The sequence below is a fragment of the Vidua chalybeata genome, chromosome 1 (genome assembly GCF_026979565.1).
Source record: "Vidua chalybeata isolate OUT-0048 chromosome 1, bVidCha1 merged haplotype, whole genome shotgun sequence".
Lineage (NCBI taxonomy): Eukaryota > Metazoa > Chordata > Aves > Passeriformes > Viduidae > Vidua > Vidua chalybeata.
In genome coordinates this window covers 117,096,412-117,119,874 of record NC_071530.1, presented here as the reverse complement: position 1 = coordinate 117,119,874, position 23,463 = coordinate 117,096,412, and the positions used below count along the sequence as shown (strand labels likewise).

The 23,463-nt window shown below is 36.9% G+C and overlaps 1 protein-coding gene across 4 annotated transcripts in view; it reads right to left on the bottom strand.

Moving 5' to 3' along the window:
• NKAIN3 (sodium/potassium transporting ATPase interacting 3) overlaps positions 1-23,463 on the bottom strand; it is a 339,758-nt gene that overhangs the window by 153,134 nt on the left and 163,161 nt on the right. For all 4 annotated transcript variants that reach the window (XM_053964086.1, XM_053964103.1, XM_053964096.1 and 1 more), the window contains one exon: positions 17,761-17,841. In XM_053964086.1, coding sequence (XP_053820061.1) covers positions 17,761-17,841 — 81 coding nt within the window. The remainder of the gene's footprint in view (positions 1-17,760; positions 17,842-23,463) is intronic.

The window sequence follows — 23,463 nt, the reverse complement described above, 5'->3', positions numbered from 1 at the left end:
TACTGAAACTGCTCTCAGAATGTCAAAGAGAAGGCAGTGAAGACAGTGATGAAAAATATTCCTTATGGCATATACTGCATGTCTACATGCCATGGAAATGTAACAGGAACTAAGTTGGTAGAACAACTCCTAGTTTAGTTAACAATTAAAAAAAAAAAAGAGTAAAGATGAATATTCACCCCTCTATCCCAACATTCTGGAAGGCAGCAGATCATCTTCAGAAACTATTTTGATAACCATTACATAGAGACCAAAAATGAAGCTACTGCATATCACTATAGTGCACGTGTATGTAGCGCTTACAGTCAAATATGTTGGAAATACATTCCTTTTTATGAGATGTAAAATGTCAGCACAGCACCAGCACCATACACTATTACAGCACACGAATGTCCCAAAAGATCATGTATAATTTCTCTTGAAAGTGCTAATTTGCATGCATTGATACTTCAGTTGTAGTAGGAGGCCTACATGCTCTTTTCTATCCAAGCAGAAATATAGTTCAACCTCAAGTGGTAAGGAATTCCTCAGTAAACTTTATAACCTCATTCCAAACTCTGACTGTCAGTAAACAGTTTTCAGAATGACAGTTTAAATCAAGAAAATGTCACATGTATAGTAACAGGCCCAATCTTTTCTGTAAATTGCTGCATGTGATTTTCAGAAACGCAGTAAATTGCTGGTGATTTGCAATGAGTCTCACTGCAAGGATAACTTGACTTCTGCACATTTAACAAAACATTCTTAAATTATTCATGCATATCATTCAATATTTGGGCAATTTTCAGAGTCATTGATTTCAGGAAACTGTAGTGTGCCTTTTTACTAGATAAATATAAATCTAATATTTGACTTTTCTTCTCAAGCATAAAACTGAAAGTCTGTCCTGGTACCAAACATCTGTAATATATCTGATCTTACTCATCAAGGGTAAGTGGAGAATGGTTTTTCCAAACCCCCAACATATACAATAGACTATGTTTGTATAGTACATCAGGTACCTCAGAGTCACTGGCACCTGCAACATGGTGATCCAGAAAACTACAGTACCCATGTCCCTCTTAAAAACACAGTGAAGCCAAGATTGTCTTCCATGAGTCAAGCACCTAAGCAATGGCTGTCTGGAAAGCAAGGGATAAAATAAATATATCAAAAATACACAGCTCAGGCTGAAAAGCAATGGCATGAGTTGGTGGACAGTGCTCAATGGAAAAAGATCACCAGAGCAAACTTTCTTCTACGCTGGTACCCGGGTGTTGCATCCCGGGTTTGGGTTCAGATTAGGGGTTCTGATCTATGTTAGCTAGCCGAGTTCTGTGTACCCCCGTGTTTCCCCTTCCCCGTGGTGGTTCGCTCCAGGCTGCCTGCTATTGGAGCTTCCCCCCGTCACTGCTGTAACCACTCCCTGTCCCGTCCTGAGAATTCTGTGCCTGTCACGCTGATCCTGCGACCCTGTTCACCCCAGAGCCCGGGGTCTGCCCCAGTCACGTCCCTGTGGGGCGCCTGTCCCCATTGGGCAGGGGGGCTCCTGCTCCCCTCACCCCGTCCCTGATAAAACCCGCGCCTCCCCGATCTCAGCGCCATTTCCCCCACACGGGCGCTGGGAGTGCGGGTCGCAGTCTCTCCGCCGCGGCTCACCGCAGCTATTAAAGCCTTTCAGCCGCCACGTGGGTGAATTGGACATTCCTTCGCCTCTTGACCAACATCCCTCACACGTGGCAGTACAAAGCATGGCCGGCCCACCTCCCCGGAGCGCACGGCGCCTGGGAACAAGCGGTGAACCCGGTCTCCGGAGGAAAGCGGTGCTGCTCCAGGCGTCGGAGCTGCCCGGAGCCGGGAGACAGAACAGAGAGCCGCAAAGGTGGGACTGCAGATGGAAAGAGGTTTAGTTTATTTACGGAAAGACATAGTAGGAGAAGCCCTGAATAGACAAGATACCTCTCTGGAAAGGCAGCAAGACTCATTGAGAGACAGTTTCCTTCCCAGCATTGCCACTGAGGCAGTGTCTTCAAGGGAACACACTCCATTCTAGCCCATGGGAGACCTGTGTGAAACCTGTGACTGCACCCCTAAAAACATATTGTAGATGTCAAGCTTTACATCACTCCCCTCCAGGGGCTTCCTCCTCAGAACAGGTAACAAAGCCCATTCTCTCCTTTGATGTTACTTTGCACACAAGTATCTTACCTTTCATTAGACAACAAGGTCAACCTTTGGTCTAATATACATGATCAAGGTTTCAATGTATTTTTCTTTAGCCGTGTCAGTTTATACTATCTCAGCAGAAAGCCAAGAACTCTGAAATTTCAACAATTCGCAAAATGAAAACCCGGGAGTTTTTTCCTCCTAAAAATGGTATTTACCAACAGCCCATACAGAAAAATGTGCAAGCATTGGAACACTATGTTTGGTTTTCAGTACTATGAATAACTATCATGTCATAACTTTTGTTTATCATCCTGCAGCTTGTAATCTCCTGTGCTTCTTTTCATCTACAGTGCAACCTGACTTAATCACTCAGTGGACTGAAAAAGAAATCTATTAAGGCAAGTGGAATTACAAGTAAAATGAAGTGATAATTCTGCTAGAAAGAACACAACCCCATGAAATATTAGATCATACTTATTCAATGCACTAACTTATTTTACTGTTGGCAAAACATTTAAACACAGAAACACATTTATAGTTCCATGCTAATAAAGGGACTCAAAATGCAAGTACTAAATTAAAAGGCAATCTATGTCAGAAAGATTATTTATTAAGCTATTCACAACCTTGGTGATGTGATGTAGCAGGACAAACTGTACTGACTAAGCTGCAGAACATAAAAAGCAACATATTGTGCAGTCTTTTTCACACAAATCTAATACTAATCCTAATAGAATACAAATTTCTTCATCTCTAAATCCTTTTTGGGTTCTAAGAGTGGCTGTAACATGTAGTGATTTTTTATTCTCCTTTATAAGGACGATTTGTCTTTTAAAATACTGAATGTTTCAGAAATGCACTGAAATAGTAAACTAAGGCAGATGTTTGCTTAAAAAAAGAGAAACATATAACACAAATTTCATACATCTACATATCCTCCCCTGACTTTTTTTGACTCAAATTCATTTAATTTCTCTCACCTTCTATTATCTACTGGGAGAAGTTACAAAGCAAAAGCACAACAGAATCACAGAAGAGGTGCCACAATAATATATACAAGATCAATACAAGCAAATGCAACCTAGATTACTTGAAAAGGCTGTTAAGAGATACTATTAGGCAATATTGTAATGTGCATAATACACAAACAGAATGATATAGATATAACAATACAAAGCACTTATTTAACACAGTGTATGTCAAACCTTAGAATTTCAACTTCATTGCATAAGACAAGATTTTGGTACCTGATAAATTCCTAGGGTTTTTTTCAGCTTTTATATTAAAGCCTCCTTCCACTCTCAGACTTTATATATGAGAAGTGGAGAGGTCTTTGGATTGCCTCTTATTTTGATGCTGATCCTGCAAACTACTTAAATGCATGGTAAGCATGTGAGTAATTTTATTGAGTTTAGACCACTCATGCATTTTAAGTTAATCTTGCAACTGAAGCAGCAGAAAAAGCCCCCACACGGAAGCCTAAGCAGTAGGAATACACAATGTGTCAGGACAATAACGACTTAGTGTGCACACACTACCCATGTGCTTTAAGCTATAGCACCTCTTTGGAGGGGTGATGCTCTCGTTGCCTTTCTGAAGCAGAGTTTGTGCAAATTAAGAACACAGGAAAGACTTCTCAATGAGGGACAACACATTTGTTCAAAGAGAATTTGTTCAGGGACAATACAGGAAGGATGGCTGTGAAGACTTTAGGTGAATGGCACATGGAGGTTCAGGGCTCAGTAAGTTAAAGAATGTTCCAGGTTCAGAACTAGGATGCTGTGGATGACTGATAGAAACTGGGAAGGAATACAAAAGCATTTCCTTCTGTTTTCCTCCACTGTGGTCCTCCCTCTGGTTTAAACTAAAGACAGCAATCTAGAGCTTCCAATGAGAGACTGCAGCAATGTTTTCCTTGGCAGCATGAGAAAAGTCCTTTTGCCCACCCTCTTTTCTGTATACTTTTTATCATTTCTAACAGCACATATATACAACAATTTAATTATGAAACATTCATCCTTTGTGAATATTTCTATCAATGGGTACAAAAGCTTTCAGTGTCAGACAAAACCAAAAGAAAAATACACTGATTGTGTCATCCTGTTCCTCAAGAAACAAGAATAAAAATGGCAAAATTATTTCAGTCAATATAAATTAGAAGATATATAGGAGAGAATATTTAATGGTGAAGAAAAATAAGTCAGGTGGGATCCATGGTAGCAAGGTTAAAGGCAGCAAAAAGTTGTTCATTAAGCTTATTACGAACAATAGGAAATATCGACCTTCTAAATGATGTTTACTGTGATTTTTTTTTGAAGAGGCAAAAGAAGTAGACCATTTAATACATTCTTCTGTTTTGTTTTTTTTTTTTTTTTTTTTTTTTTAATAAAAAATGACAAGAGGAGGAACAAGCATTTTCTAAACCACTAGTAAGAGGTCTATGAATTTATAACTCACAGGCAATCTTTAGGCCTGGACAGCTAGCAACCACATAAAAGCACTGGGTATTGAGATCCATGAATGCAAATAAGTTAATTTTTAATAAATCTCTGGAACTGCATGAGACTGAAAAACTTTAAAGCCTATAAAAGTTACAGAAAATACACATGCAATGGTTCAAGGATCATTAATCTAGCTTTAGTCCCAAAGCCAACAGAAGAAAAATGGCTTAAAAACATGCTGGAGATCCAGCAGAAGCAGTATAATTGATGTCAGTCAATAATATTTCTTAAGACATTAGGACCTGTTAAACAAACTGTATTTCATTGCTTCCAGAGGTTAAATGCTGAGTTGATAGGAGCTGCAAGAAGGGAATATACTTAGAGATCTATAAGGCATTCACAAAACATTCTTATTGAAAAAAAAATTGAATGGCAGTACACTTTAATGGCCCGAAATTTAAATAGATTTAAAACTAGCTAATTAACATAGTTTTCAATGGAAAATCATAGCTGAATAAGAGTGTTTCTAGCAGGACTCCCTTGGGATTGATGCATGTTCTGATGCTATTCCACATTTTCATCAGTGATCTAGAAGTACATAAAAAATCCCTGCTTGCAGTGGATGTATTTGCGGATGACACAAAGAGAGGGAGGAGGGTAAATAATGAAAAGGCAGGCAGCTGTACAGGGCCATCTGGACTACTTGGTAAGCTGGGATCAGTGAAACAAAATCTATTAAACTATAGGCAGGCACAAGCAAAATTATAGAGCCTGGAAAGAGGAAATACAAGTCATGACACAGATCTGTAAACTCCATTCTAAAAAACAAAATGTTTGGATGACAGTTAGCATGATCCTGGGATGTTTAAGCAAGCTGCCTAGCTACAGATATAAAAAGTGATCTTACTTAGACATTCAGAAATTAATATCCTAGGATACAAAATCTAGGAACATTTTAAAACCCTCTAAATACCTTTTAAAACCATTTGGTTATTTCATGTATAATAACAAGGCAAATTTGTGTCCCAAGCATATTTTAAGATGTAGACATTTGCACAAGGATTAGCATATTCTATCAGAGTAAAGTAAGAAGTTTTCAAAGAAAATGATGCCACAAAGTTATTTTCATTTTTAAAGGGAATCACAACTCTAACACCATTATATAAAGTATACTTTTACCTAATCAGGGAGTCAGTTGATTCATAAGAATAAAATATATGCAATTTAAAATAGATAAAAACATCAAGAAGTACTAATTAAAAAGCAGTTATTAACAAATGTTGGCTTTTCCAAATTAACTGTTTAGACTGATTGTGCTAATGTTTTCAGAGTACACATTATCCACATGCCTAGAACATTTACGAATAAAAATAACTACCTCATGGAAAAACAAGACATACGGATAGAAGATACTCTGAAGCAAACAAAAGTTGCAAATCAGGGTAAATGTGAAGCACATGAAAATGGTCCCAACACAGCATGAACTGCTCTGAAGTTAAACAATGTACAAGTGTGTTTGAGATGAAGATCTAGTGAAAATCAGTTCCTTCACAGCTAGACATGTACACAGCTTTTTCTTCACTGACTTTTATCCAACGACCCACCTTTGAAGTGGAAAAAATAAGAGTACTTGTGAATGCCCTGGTAACAGATAAAGAAACATCAATTTAGTCAAGATGACATAGATCAAAAGGAAAATAATCTGTCCTGGCAAGCTGGCCAGTAGTTTGGTCATATCTGATCAAACTGAAGAAAATTACTAAACTGAATGAAAAGAAAGCTGAAAGAAGTCTGGATATCATTGATAATTCACAGAAAGTAAAAGTAAAGTGAATCAACTGTGTTATATCTGCAAATAAGTAATCAGGGGTTGAGGAATAACAGCTATGCCCCTTGAAGCAGAACTAGACAGACTTCAGTAGGCAATTCAGAGAGTTTGAACTGTCTCAGCATAAAATCTATCCAAGCCTTCAAACTTTTTTAGATAAACAACGAAAATCTTCAGCCAAAACTTCCAAATCAAACATGAGTGAGCTCTTGATCTACCAAGGAAGCCCTAAAAAAAAAAAAAAAAAGCCTCCAAGTAACACAGTAACACAGAGCAGCAATCCTCTGCAGATGGGTAGAATATATTCAACATATTCTCCCCCTGGAATAGAATACCTCGTTCAAAACAACATTTTAAAGAACTTCTAAAGAACTTTTACATGCTCTCTAAAGCTATAAGCAGAGAGGGAATCTAAGTGTACAGAATCCAATGCTGCTATGACACAGAGACAATAAATTTACTCACAAGCAGCATTTGCTCTTGGAAGACAGTGTTAATCAGGCACTCTTGCCATTCCTGTGACTTCTCTTCCAACATTTCTGCCTTCCCCATTTGACTGGATAGGTCAAGAAGCCCACCATTATTCCTTCTATACTAAAGACACTCAGACAATAAACCTCCTAGCAAAGCAAAGGGCACGAGAGCAGCTTAATCCCCAATAGGATTCTCTCACCCTTTCCCCATTAATCCAAACTGAAGAAGTCTGCTCAAAGGAATTCTGATACTCATGAATAACAAATTCAGTCACATCACAACCTAAGCAAGGAGTTTCCCTGAAGGACAGCTGAAAAAGAAAGAAAGTATAATAACCTAGAGAAGAAACAATCCCTCCAATTCCCTTATGCAATTGAAAAGTAGTTCTCAAAACCCATTCACCTTATAGAGGTTAAATAAATTATTCGACGAAAACCAGATTTAGGAGGTAAACTTGCTCCAAGATTCAAACCACAAAGATCATGAGAATTCTTCCTATGACCTTACAGAATCAAAAATCTTCTTTTAATTAAGACAGTTTAACACAACACAAACATTAAGCATTCTACAAAAGAAGAAAAGATTGCCAAAACAGACACGTTGGAAATACGTTTAAGGCTTACCCAAGGTTATACTATTGAACTAGAGCTTTTTGTTTGCTGAAGCCTTCAAAAGAAATTAATATAGGGAGTAAAGGCAGGGACACTGCCATATTGTTCACCAAGAAAGAACCACTTAATAGGAGCTGAAGTGCAGTTTTTTTTTTCCTTCCACTTGCTCTTCTGAAATATCTGCAGAAAGTCGGTTTCAGATAGGAACACCACAGTTACAAGGTTTGTAAAAATCAAAGGCAAAACTACTACACCAGACTCCTGGAAAGAAGTAATTTAAGGAAGATGTTAACAAAGAATGCTTGGGGTTATGTACATCTAATGACAAGACACTAAAAAAGAATGGAGAATAAGGAAAATTCTGAGTGGATATAGAGGATCTGTGTAGTTAGGAAAAATCTCCTTGGTTGTCAAATGTAGATCTCTGAAAAGTAAACCAAGGTTTCTCCTTTGCTTTTCCTCTAAATTAGAGTTTATGCATCCCAAAGGATGTAAGCAGTCACCTGGATGACATCTACAGATGATAAACAATAACCTGCTTTTTATATTTCTTTTCCAGTTTAAAAATAAGCCCATGTTAACACATCTATCTAAGTAATATCTATAGAGGGGTCTGGACAGTCTGGATTGATGGGCCTAGGCTATTTTTATGGGGTTTGATAAGGCTAAGTGCAGGGTCCTGCCCTTGGGTCACAAAAACCCCAGGCAGCTCTACAGGCTGGGGCAGAGTGGCTGGTAATCTGACCAGTGGAAAAGGACCTGGGAGTGCTGGTCAGCAGCTGACTGAACATGAGCCAGTGTGTGCCCAGGTAGCCCAGGTGGCCAAGAAGTCCAATGGCATCCTGGCTTGGATCATAAATGGTTTGGTGAGCAGGACCAGCACAGGGATTGTCCCCTTCTACTCAGCACTGGTGAGGCCAAACCTTGAATGCTGGGTTAAATTCTGTGCCGCTCAACTCAAGGACATTGAGGTGCTGGAGTGAGTCCAGAAAAGGGTAACAAGGCCAATGAAGGATCTGGAGCACAAGTCTAATGAGGAGCTGGAAAAAAAGAAGTTCAGGGGAGAACTTATCATGCACTGCAACTACCTGAAAGCAGACTGCAGTCAAGTGGGGGTCAGTCTCTTCTCCCAGTTAACAAGTGGCAAAAGGAAATGTCCTCAAGTTATGCCAGGTGAGATTTAGATGGGATATTAGGAAAAATTTCTTCACTCGTAGAGTTGTCAAGTATTGGGACATGCTGCCCAGGGAAGTGGTGGAATCACTGTCCTTGGAAATGTTCAAGAAATGTGTCCGTGTGGTCCTTGGGGACATGGTTTAGTGGTGGACCTGGCAGTGTTAGGTTAATGATTGAACTTGATGACTTTGGAAGTATTTGTCAACCTTAATGATTTAAGGATTTACAATTATGAAGTCCCATAAGAAATATGTAGCATGCTTAAAAATCCCATAAGATCAGCACCACAATTTATGATAATAACTTTTTCAGATTCTACCATCATCAACAACAAATGTCTTGTACATTCATCAAGGTCTAGGACTGCCTCATGTGCAAATTACCAAAAAAACTTTAAATTACATTTTCTTCTTAACAAGCATTGTCTTCGAATGGACGAAAAAAACGCAAGCAAACAACCTATGAATCAGTGTGAAACTCCCTTCAGAACAGTTGAACTTCTTTCAAACTAGACATCAATTAAATAATTAAATCTTCATCAGAAGACTAATGAAATTACAGATTTCCCCATAATGAGGAAGAAGTCCTTACCTGGCAATTGTTGGAACTAAAATCTCAAAGGATACACTGCAGCAGTAATGTTGTACACTACAGTACAACACTTTACAGAAGTTTTTATCAAAAAACATAAATTTGACCTTAGTGGGTAACAAATAGATCTGGCAGTAGCACTAAAATAAGTAGACTGCTTTATATATGGGTCAAAAATCTCTACACAGGAGTCACTCATCTCATAGTTAGAAGCTGCTGGATAGCCAGCAGATATGGTTGATCTAATGTCTAAACAAGAATATGATTAAATAAATAATCAAAATGTCTTTCACTGCAGTTTTACCAGAAGGGCATCACATTTGCAAAGAAAATGAAATTACAGCAACAGCCTTTCTATTTCTACAAAAAGAGCATAATAATCACTACAAAACATTTCCAAATGTCAATAAGTAGATATAAAAATCCCCTGAGTAATGAAATCTAGGTTCACCTTACCTGAAGATGAGTGTGTCATAGTTGTTTACAACCAAACCACAACTTAGGGAAATTTCCTTTCCTCACTCCATGAACAATTCAACTTATTTCAGAAACACAAGATTAGAATGGTCTTGATGACTAGATAGTCCTTCTTGCTCTTGTATTCTCTCATTCCTTATTCTGTATTCACTGGTTCTTCATGTAAATACCCACGACTTTTTCAGGCCTTTTGCCCTGGGCTTCAGACACAAACCCTAGGTATGCAGGATTTACCCTCTCTGCATCTCTAGCCATTGTAGCATGGATTCCTGAATCACAGGAATACTTTTTCATATCCAAAGGTCTCATTGGAGAAATATTCCAAGCTACTTGAGTTACTTACCTCCTTGCCATAAGTCAAAATTTTAGGGTTTTTTTCCTTTAGACAGATCCTATAAATTAAACCAATAAACCCAAACAAATATGACTGTGATGTTTGTAATAATAAATGTATCTGTGCAGCTCTTAGCTAAGCAGATATATCATACCCATTATTCTCAGAACCATTTAATATTAATGGTATTAAATGCATTATTAAAAAAACCTCCAGAGATATAGCCTCAGTGATTCAAACCAATAAAGAAGATGATATCCTCCACTCCAGATATCAGCATTTTGCAGTCATTAGGGGTTATAAAAGAAAACCAGTTTTGATTGAAACACCCATTTTAACGATGCTTGCATATAATAAATTGAACCACTGTAAATGTCACCTGAAAGGATATAAAATTCAATTTTTGCACCATCTGGAATGTACTCCTGATTAAGTTGTTCAGCAATGTGATTGTATCACCTAAACAAACTAATTAACATCAGAATGACACATTTTGCAGTTTCACTGGCATTTATCTGTGTCCCATTTATTCTACATATGTTTTTTTCCCAGAATGACCTTGACCTTATGCTCAAATAGTGCCATGAAGCTAGTGCATGTTAATTCTCTTTTCAAGAAGAAGCATATTTTTCATTAGACCTTACACAATGCAACACCTTTACGCAGTAGAGTAAAACAGAGTGAACAACAAATTAGTTTTGGAACATGGAATCTGGAACATCAAAGTCTCTTCTTTGTGGCTAAACAGCAACAAAGTCTCCTCAGCTACAATAGTTTCACACCTTTTTGCTCTTCAATTTCCTTCTTTTCCTTTTTTATTTTTTTAAGAGAGCACATATTAAGTCATCTTTTGTAAGTCACCTTTTTGTCTAAGAAATTTAAATTGCAAATAAAAAGAAAATTCTATTTGCCATACCTTCATCATTATGAATTCACAGTTCATAGCTAATTCTTCTCTAACTTTTCATGGAAGCAGTCATTGTATTCTATACAGAAACTACCACACAGATTTTCTGCTCCTGCACGTTCTGATGTCAGCCTAACACAACATTAAAAATACTGTTTGCAAATACCATTGAAAGGCCCCCCAACAGCAAGTAAATCAATGATTAACAGTACCTAACACCAGCCAAGTCCAGAGCCATTATTCTGAAGTGCTGAAATGTTGTTTCTGTTCAATATTACACTGCATAACTTCACAGCAAATTAGTTTCCAGGTTTATTGCCAAAGTAATTAAAAATTCAAAAGGTTGCTGTTTGAGCAGAACATTATGGAAGAGTATTAAATACAATTGAACCTGGTGATTATTTCTTTTTATAGTGAGAGACCAGTAGGATGGGAGGAGCAACTTGAATAAGGAGGTCATATTAGAAGTTCATATTTTATCAAACACATTTCAGTGGAGCCTCTACTGTAGGAAAGGGCACAAGAAAAACTAAGAGGAGGAAAATGTTTTTAAAACCTTTTTTTTAAAAAAAAAAAAAAATTGCCTCTGAGAGCTGATTCAATGAAAGGGTGAAGGCCAAGGGAGTTAAATGGATTACATGATGTGAGCATTAAAACTCATATTTGGTCTGATTTTGCTTTATATTATCTTAATTCTATTTACTAAAGTACTATTTGATTAGCATTCCTCCTATTTTAATGTCAGAGAAGATTCTGGAGCATTACTTACAAAAATTAAATTTTTTAAACCCTTTGGGAAAAATAAGGTAGTTCAGGAAGGAGGAGAAGGTGAGGGGGTCTAAACCTCAAAGAAACAAACCCAACCTTTTCATCAGGTTTAATTTCTGCAAGTTGAATTTTACTAGTGCATATGCTCAGAAGAGATTATATTTAACTACTGCTATAAAATTAGTAATTTGTAATGTCTAGAAATTGCAGAAGGCCTACAGCCACATCCAGTGCATGATCAATCCCTGTGCACATCTCAGCTGGTAGCAGCTGATGGCATCACCTGGAGCAAACGAACACACAGTAGTGGGGAGAATTAGAAGTTAAGGGTGTGTAGTCTCCCAAGAGAGATGGTGATCAAAAGGATGCGAGGATGAATAAGAGGTGTGTGGGAAGAAATTCTCAGCTGAGCTGTACATGAATGCATACACTACATACAGCAGCGAAGAAATGCATTTATCACTCTTGCTTTGCTCTCAGTGAAGGCAATGATTCGTGTTCAACTGAAAATCCATCAATCGAACAGACAGCACATGAGTTTTGTCTGTAACAGAGATCTAATCTCTGCCAAGAGTGAGCAGCAATGACAGTGTTGTCTCCCTCTTGCTGTCACACAGCTGAACACTAAAACCCCATCTGTGCACACCCAAAACCCACTGTCAGCCTCCCAGGAGACTTCACTAGGGTTCCCTATCTTCTTTGTCCCTACACACTCTCTGGGGAGAAAAGCCAGAGACACCTCAAGCTCCCCAACTGGAATGACAGTCATGATGAAATGTTCAACACTCTTAATTAAGATGAGGTTTTGAGTCTTCAGCTAGTACTGATTTTTTTAATTTAAACACTCCTACCCTAAACCATCCATGAACACTCACTTGAGTTTTTATCTTGACAGAAGCTTGTTTCTATAGATCAAAAATAGTGCAGTAGAAGAGTTGTCCATTACTAAGGCTTCGTAACAGCTTTATATCCTCTTTAGTGTCCTTATTAGTAAAATGCTTCAACCAAATCTTTTTTGCCACATGCTCAGCAAATTATTTCTTGCTCTTCTTCCCAGCGGATATGAAAAAAACCATTCCTCCACATAAAAGTCACTTAAGTGTGAGTAGATGCACAATGATCTATTCTCTGCTTAGACTAAGGAAGTCCTTTATCCTCCATCTATTGATTTTCCATATTGGTTCTATGGATGCTGCCAACTTTGTCCCTGAGCTTTTTGGAGTGGGTAATTCTATGGAGCTAATTATGATGATAATTAAACCAAAATAATGTTTTGTCACATCAGCACAAGTTAGAAAGAGAATCACTTTTTCTTTCATATTGTTAATGCAAATTCAACCAGTGCTCTCATTTCACATTAAAAAAAAAAGACACAAGCCCAAGCATACACCATAACATCTCTATTAATACAAATTAGCATTGGTTCTGAGCTTAACTTACTCCATTTGAGATGATTAGATATAATTGCAGAACAATTAAGGATTGACTGACATGCACCAGACGGAATAAATTTGATTACACAAGTAGCCGGTATAAAGTTCACATAATTAACTCTCATTCTGACATACAACATTTTTTTTGGAAAAGAGCACTAGGTTTCCAGTCTCTCAGCATTTTAATAAGTAAATTATTAGTCCATTTTTTCTTCAGATGGAAGAAATCATTAATTTTGTCAGATAATTCTATCCTCCAACTACAGATCCATATAATAATTTGGCCTATAATTCTGTCTCCAGCTTAATAAAGCTGGATGGGAGCCCTAAAAACTTCGATCATCCATTGACCAAAGTAAATATTACTAGGAAAAAAAAACATGAAAAAAAAATCTTGTTTCATTAAATGACATAAGCAAAACTTCCTTTGTCTTCAGGAGAAAGGCTAATGAAGTTGGTGCCACAGGCACATCAGAGAGCTCACATTCACTCAATATGTAAAACTAAGGACAAGGTAATGAACATAAGCTGTTTAGAAGTAATTTTCTACTGAATATATGAGAGTGTGTCAGGCAAATCCTTGGCCAAAAAAGTTAGAAGAGTCAGTTGACACAGAGCTCAATTTTGAGAGCAAAACTTAAATCCAGAATGAGGTACGGTTCACAGCAAAGAAGCATGCCACGGAAAAGCCATGCAGGACAAGCAGAAATATCCTAGAAAAAGAAAAGAGCTCATCAATGTTCCCCAGCTGCTTAGGTAAGGCATATGAAAACAGGAAAGGTTGTACAACAGGTACACAATACCACAGTGCTGCTATACATTTACCAAATATAGGTTTTAACACATGGAAAGAAATGCCAGTAACTCACAAATACAAAAGCAATAGAAAAATGGCCTATAAAAAATTTGGAATAGCAAATTATAAATACAAATGAATACAGCTATTTTCATACTGGATCTGAAATACTTGAAGGATGTAACAACAGAATTATTGACTGTAAACTCTAAACAGATGAAGACCCCTTTGTACAGGAGTACATAACACCATGTATTGCTGCAGATTGAGGGGTGGCTTACACACATTAGAAATTATGTAGTCTATTTAAGCACCTACAAAACTTCAGGAAAACAGTTTGTGTTTTTGTCTACATGCTTTAATGCCTATACTCTGGAATGTGACAATTAAAACTTAATTTCATTTCAAGACAGAATGAGATCAAAACAATTAATGAGCTTATGTATGGATGTAGCAAGCTGTCATCCTGCAGTGAAGAATTAAAAGGTCATGTTATAATAACAGCTTTGTTTCTCTCATATGGAATGGTTAACACTAAAAATTATGTTTCCAATTTCAGAAAAGTAGTAAATGAACAAAAGACAGGCAAATTTAATTTATTTCTTATGGGCAGTTTCATTGCTGCTAAAATCAGGGAAAAAATTAATACAAATAAAAGAGGTGTACATAGGTATATTTATTTTATTTCTGATCAAATACAATTTCTTTAGCCCTGAAAAAAGCATTACAATTTTATTTGCACATCTGTAACGTATGTGAAAAAGGATCTTGACCTCTATGTTGTTTATAAGGCAGTTAAAGAGGAAACAGTTGCTCATTAGATTTCTACTGACAACAGCAGCTGTGGGAGAGCTGCGTTTATTTCCTTTTTGCACCCAAGATGACTTGAATCTATATCATCCTTTTCCCAGGAGACTGCCTTAATCACCATAGTGTGGCTATTGGAGGGTGCTTAGTTTATCAAGAAAATTATAATTGAAGGTAATTGAAGGGAAACTGTTTCAAACTTTCACAGTAAACAGGCATACATTACCTATGTCCTTCTTATTATCATTCAAATTACCTGCAGTGGAATTTCCTGGCAGAATTCAAACAGTGAATATTCAAAGGAGATCCTCCTCCCCACTTCAGAAATAAGATCTGAGCAAAATTTCAGCAGTGGTAGGTTTCTACTATGACATTTGAAAAGTCTGTCTCTATTGTATGCATACTCCATGGGCAGATACTGAATTAAAATTACCATTTATTATTGTACAAAGTTAGATTTTCAGCGGCATTCATGATTGAAGACTTAATAAACTCATGGGACATCAACCAAGAGCTAACTCTTTCTGGTCAGAGCAAATGCAAACATGGTAGTGCTTAAAAACAAACAAGCCAACAGAAATCAGTCACCTGCCAGACAGCATTCCCTGACAGAATGTCAACAGAAGTTTAAAATTGTAATCAATCTGTATTCATTGCAGAGATACAGTTTCTTTTTCTTTTTTTAATGGAAAAAGAGAACAATAGGAAGAAAAAAAAGTGACTATTGCCTGCCAAGATTTCAATGCTGAATAAACAACCATACTTGGAAACCTTATTACAGTTGTTTGATTTCCCAGCCACACTAATGTACTCTGATAACAACACTTTTCTATCATGTCTGACACCATAGGAACATATTAATGGAAGAAATGATGAATTTTTAACTAGAATCTTAGATAAAATATGGGTCCCAATTAAATTTGGTGTGACATATTAACCAAATAATAAATACCCAGTATTTTATGCATATGGGGCAAAAAGACCTTAGTCTCTTGATAGCCTCATTATATCTAGCAAAATTTTCAGAAAGACAAATAAATAGGCCCAAAATACCATGATGTACTGAAAAAGTTTCTTAATTCTATCATTGCTAAGCTGGTCTTGATGCTCATACCCTTGGCATAATTTATACAAGAGCAGTTAACGTCCACGGAAATAATTTTGTCTCTATCACCTTGTTGGGAAACACTTTTCAAATGTAATTACAAACCACAAGATAAAAGTTCCACAAAAATATTGAAATTAACTGAAGTATACACTAATAAAAGGGAATTTTTTCAACTTTCAAGTAGTATTTTTGCTACTATTTCTCTGCAGTGTGATTTGTCATGTTAAAGTATAAGAGCAAAAAGTGAAACACAGAAGTGAAACTGGAAGATGAAGGATTTCAATTCATACCTGCTGATTTATAAACCTCTTAACTGAGCATATTATCAGAATCTGTATCTGAATTTGCAAACAAATTCAATGGTCAGACTAAAAGCTTTGCTTCACTTCCTAAGTCCTTAGATAAATATATTACTTACACATAAAATATAATAGTCACTACAAAAACAGAGATGACCCAACTAAATTAAAGCATACAACCTCTATGTATCATAAGAACGAACAATTATTTGGCTATTCACCATTTCTATCTGTTGCTTTTCTGTTCATCTAATAGATTTTTAAGTCAGAACATACCATTATGATCATTTATTTTGATCCTCTATGAAGTGTACTAATTTCTTTATCAAGCCTGGTAACTTCTCATGAGCTACATAATTGAAGGAAAAATAAACTGTTGCAGCTTTTCATGACAAAATTTTATCACCAAAGGAACCTAACTGAAAGCTTAAATTTAAACAGATTTTCTTCTGAGTAAATTAAATCTTATTTCTTATTAAATCGGTTTCATCAGTTTTCTGTTTGTTGTCAACCAAAAGCTAGGATCTTTAATCCTAGCGAGTACATAGTTCATAAATATTCACTCCAAACTGCGTGGAGTAAACAATTCACAGAATCACAGAATGGGTCAGGTTGGAAGGGACCACAGTGGTCCCTGCTCCAACCTCCCTGCTCCAGCAGAGTATTCCCAGAGCACATGGCACAGGACTGCGTTCTCTAAAAGCACTGAATGAATTAACAGTCATGCAGTTCAAATCATTAAATCTATAACCAGTAACAATGACATTTATTCTATTAATAATGCCAGGATCAACATGTGCCATGGGCATATTACGCCTAGAATTATTTAAATGTGGTAAATGTGGTAAACCAAGATCTGTATCATCTGTGTCCAACTGGAGGATAAAAACCAGCAGGTGTTGTGTGAAACTCCCTGCAGATACAATGCTGAACATAACCTATGCTAACATAAGTGCTACCTTGAACAAGCGCACATCTCTTGATAATTCCAGAAAATATTTCTGCTCTAATCAGAGGACTGAATAAAGAATTGGTGACCTAAAACACTGATGTCATATAAAGGAAAGTTTTATTCAGATATGACAAAAGTCACCCTTTGCCATTTGTTCTTTTTTGTAAAGAATTAACATTCTCACTGTGAGATCAATTTGCTCAGCAAGTTATCACATTAACCTTCTTAGTAATTTTTTTTCAAAGCAGTCTTGGAAATTCACACTTTTTACACACACTTGAAAATTCAACCAAAATGACACTGCCTGCTTTTTAACAATCAAAAAGGACCTCAAATTTACAACTGAATACCTTCCCACCTCTCACTTTGGATTGGTTCTCCAGAAGGCAACTGTAATTCAGATTCATTGTATTTATGTGCTTCAAACCTGTGGCTATTTACCAGGAGGGAAAAGTTCAAACATTACAGTTCTTGTTGGAGGGAAACTCTGAAGATCAAATTGTATGTTCAAACAATCACATTTTTCCTCTGTGGTTCCAGACTTCTGAAATCTGAGAGTCCTGCTGTTGAGACACCCTCCCATAAATCTGAAGAAGGGTAAGTGACCTACCTTAGAAAGCCCGCCTACTTCCAAATAGAAGCAGATAATGAAAACATTCCAGGTGACCCACAGGGCAGTCCACACCGTGTACTAAACACAAAGCCGGATGAGAGCAAAAAAGAGAGAAAAATAGAACGTTAAGGTGAAATTACTTCATACTGAGCAGATCAATAATAAAAAACTGATATCAATAAGCATTGTTCTTCAGGGAACAGCCAAGAACAGAGAGTTCAAAGAAGGAGCTCCCCCTGCAGAAGTCCCCTAAGAACCACCGGAAATTACAAATTCAATATTCATCGCTGTACTAAATAAATACCAATAAAACTGATTTATTCTTTACAGTTTTACACTATCCTACTGATATCAATTAAGTCCAAAATGTTGACTGAAACACTAGTTTTGGGACAACTCTGAGTCATTTATAAATCATAATTTACCTTTCTTAAAGGAAATTTCAGATAAGCAAAATATCTTAAAGAAGTAAATATTATTGAAATAACATTTAAATATTATGAAGAAAGGTGCAAGAAAAAACCCCACCACCAAACAAAACAGAAGTTCTATTGATTTGGTAATCTAGCTTTTTTTCTTTTTAAACAAATAGGTAAAGTGTAAATCTGATCTCTTAAGAGTCTTTCACAGTAAAATGTACTTTATTACATTAAAATTAGCTCACTACTTCTCCAAGCCTTTTACGACGAACCTGATCCTGAAAAGCACACTCAACAATTGAACATATCCATACCTCTTCTGGGTTCTCCAGCATCGTACTGAATTCATACAGCACCCACAGCATGAATGGGACATTAATTAGTCTACTTCAAATCATCTTTTGCATTTTAACTGTCAGCACAACAGACTGGCACCATTTCTTTATGGATGCACTGCTTACTGACATACAGCTGTACCTTATTCCCAAGGAATTCTCCATGCACTCCACCTCAGTAGCATCTCATCCTAATGGGCCAAGTGTCCACGCAGCCATGCTGGAGTTACATCCACCAGAACAAAGGCAGTGAGCATCAGCCCTGCCTTTTTACACACTTGGAGCCTTCACAGTGGAGAACTGCTGCTGAGAGTTTTTGCAAGTCTACTTAGCCAGATGAGGGTTAGTACCTATTGTTTTGCTTCAATATAATCATTAAAGCTCCACATACTTAACTACAATGCATTGCGCAGGTGCCATCAGTTTGGCTTTCTTGGGCAGTTTTGGGTTTTGTTCCCTCTTCATTCCTTTACCTGTCATGTATAATGAAAGGTTCAGGCATAGAGGATGGAATTTTTTCCCCCACCTTGATTACTCCCCCCTGCATAGGGCCATTTATGTGCATCAAAAAGGTCAACTTTAATATGATTTCTTCTGAGGTATGTAGGCAGTTGGGCAATGGCCCAAGAAGTAGGTCACTAAGAACCAAAACAAGAGTAACACTCCTGGACCATTTCCTCTGTCTTACAAAGGGCATTGTGACAACTGAAGGCTGGGTTATTAAAAAACAGACAAAGCTGTTGTGGTCTGTGAGCAATATGAGGTCTGTATTGTTCATATGACCAACCTAGAGCATATCACATTTTACTATATTTGTTGACTTTGTAGTAACTTGATGCCATCATCAACTACTGATTTTCTAACATTTATATTCAGAACGATACGTGCAGAGAGTTAAAAATTAATGAACAATGCATACAATCCAAATTGCACGTAAAAAGCAGAATTTAGACTATTTGGAAGCATTCTCCTTTTTAAGAAAGAATTTTTTATTTCTCTGTGAACTAAATCTGTCACCACAACAAAAGGAATTCTATTTGATCTTCCAGGCCAAGCAAATCTGTTAATGGCCTCATTCTGTCCCATGGACACCTATGCAGGCAAAAACTGTCAGAGCCTGCTTTCCCAGGCCAGGCTATGCTGTTTTACACATTTAGGACCAGTTTGGTTCCTGATCCACCATGAGGATTACTGAAAGAGAAGTGCAGGTGCAAAGCAGGTGTGCACCTTGAAACCCACCTGCTGTGTATGAAGAGGCACTTCCTACACTCTCATTGAGCTCTGATCTCTCAGAGATCTAAATTTGAGCTCCATTTGCTTTGTAAACATAACAATTACATTATATTCAGTAATTACTGCTATATATTTTTTTAAGTAGGAAAGTTACTGTCTTCTTGGATATTCAAGGAGCAAATTCTTTCCTTGCATAGTTTTATAGGTACTTAAGGAAAGGTTATAAGGCAGCAAAGGCAAGAAAGCAAAATTAGGAAATGTCAGAATTTGGGTTGTGCATGCCAACTTCATTTTTGTATTTTGTGGCTATGCAATACAATCCAAACATTAGTAAAATCATCACAGATATATTTTTATTTTAAAATATCTTACCTCCCCTAACACATTTTATGAACAGCTAGCTCAATACTGCTTTTCTCCTTGTGGCTCAGACCCTGCTCTGAGGACAGAATATTAATTTCCTCATGAGGTTTACTAAGATGCTCCTCACTGTAATGTGTGAGAGCTGCACAAACATTAACTAATTTATTTCATGTTATAAAGGAATGATACAGCTCTCAGAATGCAAATGATGTTCTGATACATGCAGAGATTACATTCAGAAGTATTCCTACATTATAACCATCCAACTTGAGGTCGTTAAGAGTTCATTTTTCAGAATGCTTGAGATTATACACTCAGATTATAAACTCAGTGTTTAGCTCCCTGTGGCTGAATGTGCAGCACTTGTGCAAATCAGACCACAAGGTCTCGAGACAAGAATCCAGAATGCAAGGGGAAAACAAAGCATGTGACAGGTTTTGTTAAAGTGACTCACTTTGTGTCAAAAGAGTTTTCAGTGGCTGAGAGCAGACATAAAACTCAGCTTCAAGCAGAGTCTTCACAGCAAAAGCAATCCTTTTTTTCTTGGTAGCATATGTCTCACTTTTCCCATTGTCTTCTGTTTTCTGAAAATCAGGTTTCTATTCTACATCTGTGATCACCAGAAAACCCCCAAATGTCTATCCTTTCTACTGAAACCGAGGCAAAAATATAAGAATTAGTAGCTATCTATCTAGTTCAAATCTGCAAATATATAAAAGAATCATAGTAAGACTGCACAGAAGGGCTTTAAAAGCAAATTTTCTAAAATTTTGAGTGTTTCTGAAAAAAAATTGTAATACTTTCTGACATTATATGCATTGAATAAATTTACATGTATATACATTTTTGGGTTAAAAAAAAAAAAACCACCAAGCAATATTCCATTATGTGGCATCACACTAACACCTGCTTGAGTCATTAAGAAAGGTGTAACTTTTAGATCCAGGACACAGATTTATTATTTTGCTAGCAGAGCAACAGTCCAAATTGCCATCCTCTGTGTGAAGGGACACATCATGCATGCTCGCAATTTTCTCTCAGTGTAGGAATGGTTAAGGTCTGAGACATCTGGTCCACACAGACCCTCAGGTTTCACTTCCCTCCCAGGCACCTAACCTGTTTCATGATCTGACCTGCTATTTAACCTTTACCATTTAACCATGTCCTCAACATCATCCTGTCCATCCTGCTGGGTCTACTCACTCTTACTTCCCCACACCCAGCAATTCCTGCCTAGTTCTTTGGCCACCCACATTCTGACCACCCCATCTCAGCTGGCCTCATACTCAGTGTCACAAACCTCACCATATATGGTGTGAAAAATGAATTTTCCACACAGGTTGAATCAATGAGAAGAGTTGGTATTTTCATTTTATAACTCAAACATTGTACCACTTAAAAATCACCTGGACATTTTTGTAACAGATCCCTTCTAGAAGAAGGGCCTAGGACCAGGTCATCATCTTTGCTTATTTCTCTCCATGATGCACTACATCTTTTCTTGCTCTTGATCTTTTGCACTAACGATTGTATACTATGTGGAGTGAGGAAGTATTTGAAGTGTTACTGATAATGTGGAGGGAGTACTCACTAAACTTTATAGGTTAAATATCTAATAAATATCCCCTTTAATAATGTCAGCCTCTCTGCAACAGTGAGATTTCTATACCTCTTGACTCTACAATCATATTGAAACCAATGCAGAGATATATTTCATATATCACTAAAATACAAACATTTCTAGAGTTAAAATATTTGCATTGATGGACACAACGTCACAAGAACAATTGGTTAAGGTAAAAGAAAAAAGGGAATTTTCTAGTTTTGAATATTACAAGGAATGTGGGATAAGTTTAGCTTTAATGAATAAACTATCTCAAGAGTATATTTAAATCTGAAGTGCAGCAACTACTCTGACAATGTCATTCATGGCATTAGAGGGAATGAATGTTGGCTCGGGGATACTTCAAGGGAAAGGAGCAACTCCTGAGTTGTCAAACCATCCCCCTGTAATACCTGGCATCAGTACTTGCAGAGCCTTATTAGCCATATTTATGAAAGATGGCAGGGGAAGTGACATAAATCAGCACAATGGAGCAGGAACAACACAGGACTTAGCAGGAAAGATAGTCAATGAGTAATTTTGGAAGCCTAAGTATTTCACGTGTGTTTTCACTGACTGTATAACACTTGCTTGAATACTGAATAAAGTATTCTATACAGCCTTTCTTCTACTGTTCTGGTTTTTTATTTATTCATTTTTTTTTTTAAATAAACTCTTTCCTGGCTTTTCGTTCATTGCCTGTATATCATATTATTTAATGGAATACATTAAGGCAAGTAAAATAGAGATTTCCACCATAGATTCTCCTTGTTTAAATGTATTCTTTTCATCCCTCGCTATTTATTAACACATTTTTTTTCAGCTTTGAGCCTAGCTTTTGCAATTTTAGCTATATGACTCATCATTCAGAAGCCTTTTGAAGTCCCATATCAGAAGTAGCAGAGGGAGAAGATCCCCAGCTTTAACAAGCATCCTGTCATCATCATGAATCAATTTTAACAGCCTGAAAATCTTGCTGGTGAAAGCAAGATCTGCTAAGAAAGGAAAAGCATGAACAAGGAAACAGATCATAGCAGAGCTCTGGAGCTTCATGACAAGAGTGCAACAGTGCAGTTAGAACTGAAATTCAGCTGTTTCTTTCTTCTTTGCAAATGTTTGGGTAAGTTTCAAATGAGCTAATATGGGAAAATTAGAAATCAGCTCTGCACTTTTATGCCCCCTGGGAACTTTGCACAGATTTAATTCAGTCACAAAATATTCAAATACTGAAAATAGCACATCCACTTAGTGACAGGACAAATTGTTCACAACATTTATCTAAATTACTAATTAATACAAAACCTATTAGAAATAATTATTGGATTTAAAATAATTAGGACACTTGGAGTCAACATTGTCACTCCCTCTCTCTCTGATTCCTAAGCTCTGAGGACTTAGAATTTTAAGTATGAGCAAGTGAAATTCCAGATTTATTTCAGAATCACCATCCACAAAGTCCTGTATCTGAGGGACTGTAGACAGTGAACATGAACCACTATCTTTAACTACTTGGAATAGGAATTCTATTCAACAGAGATGCCTCATGTATCAAACACAGCATGGCAGCTCTTAGATAGTGAGACTTTTTTTTTGGTAGAAAGCTCTCATAATAAATTTTATATCACTCACACTAATTTCTTTATTCAGACTTCTAATCTACAATGACTATGCCTACGGTGCAGCTTATGTGGTCACTAAATCCTAATGATAAACTGGCCAAGCTAGGTTCAACGGCAGTGGAAGAGTC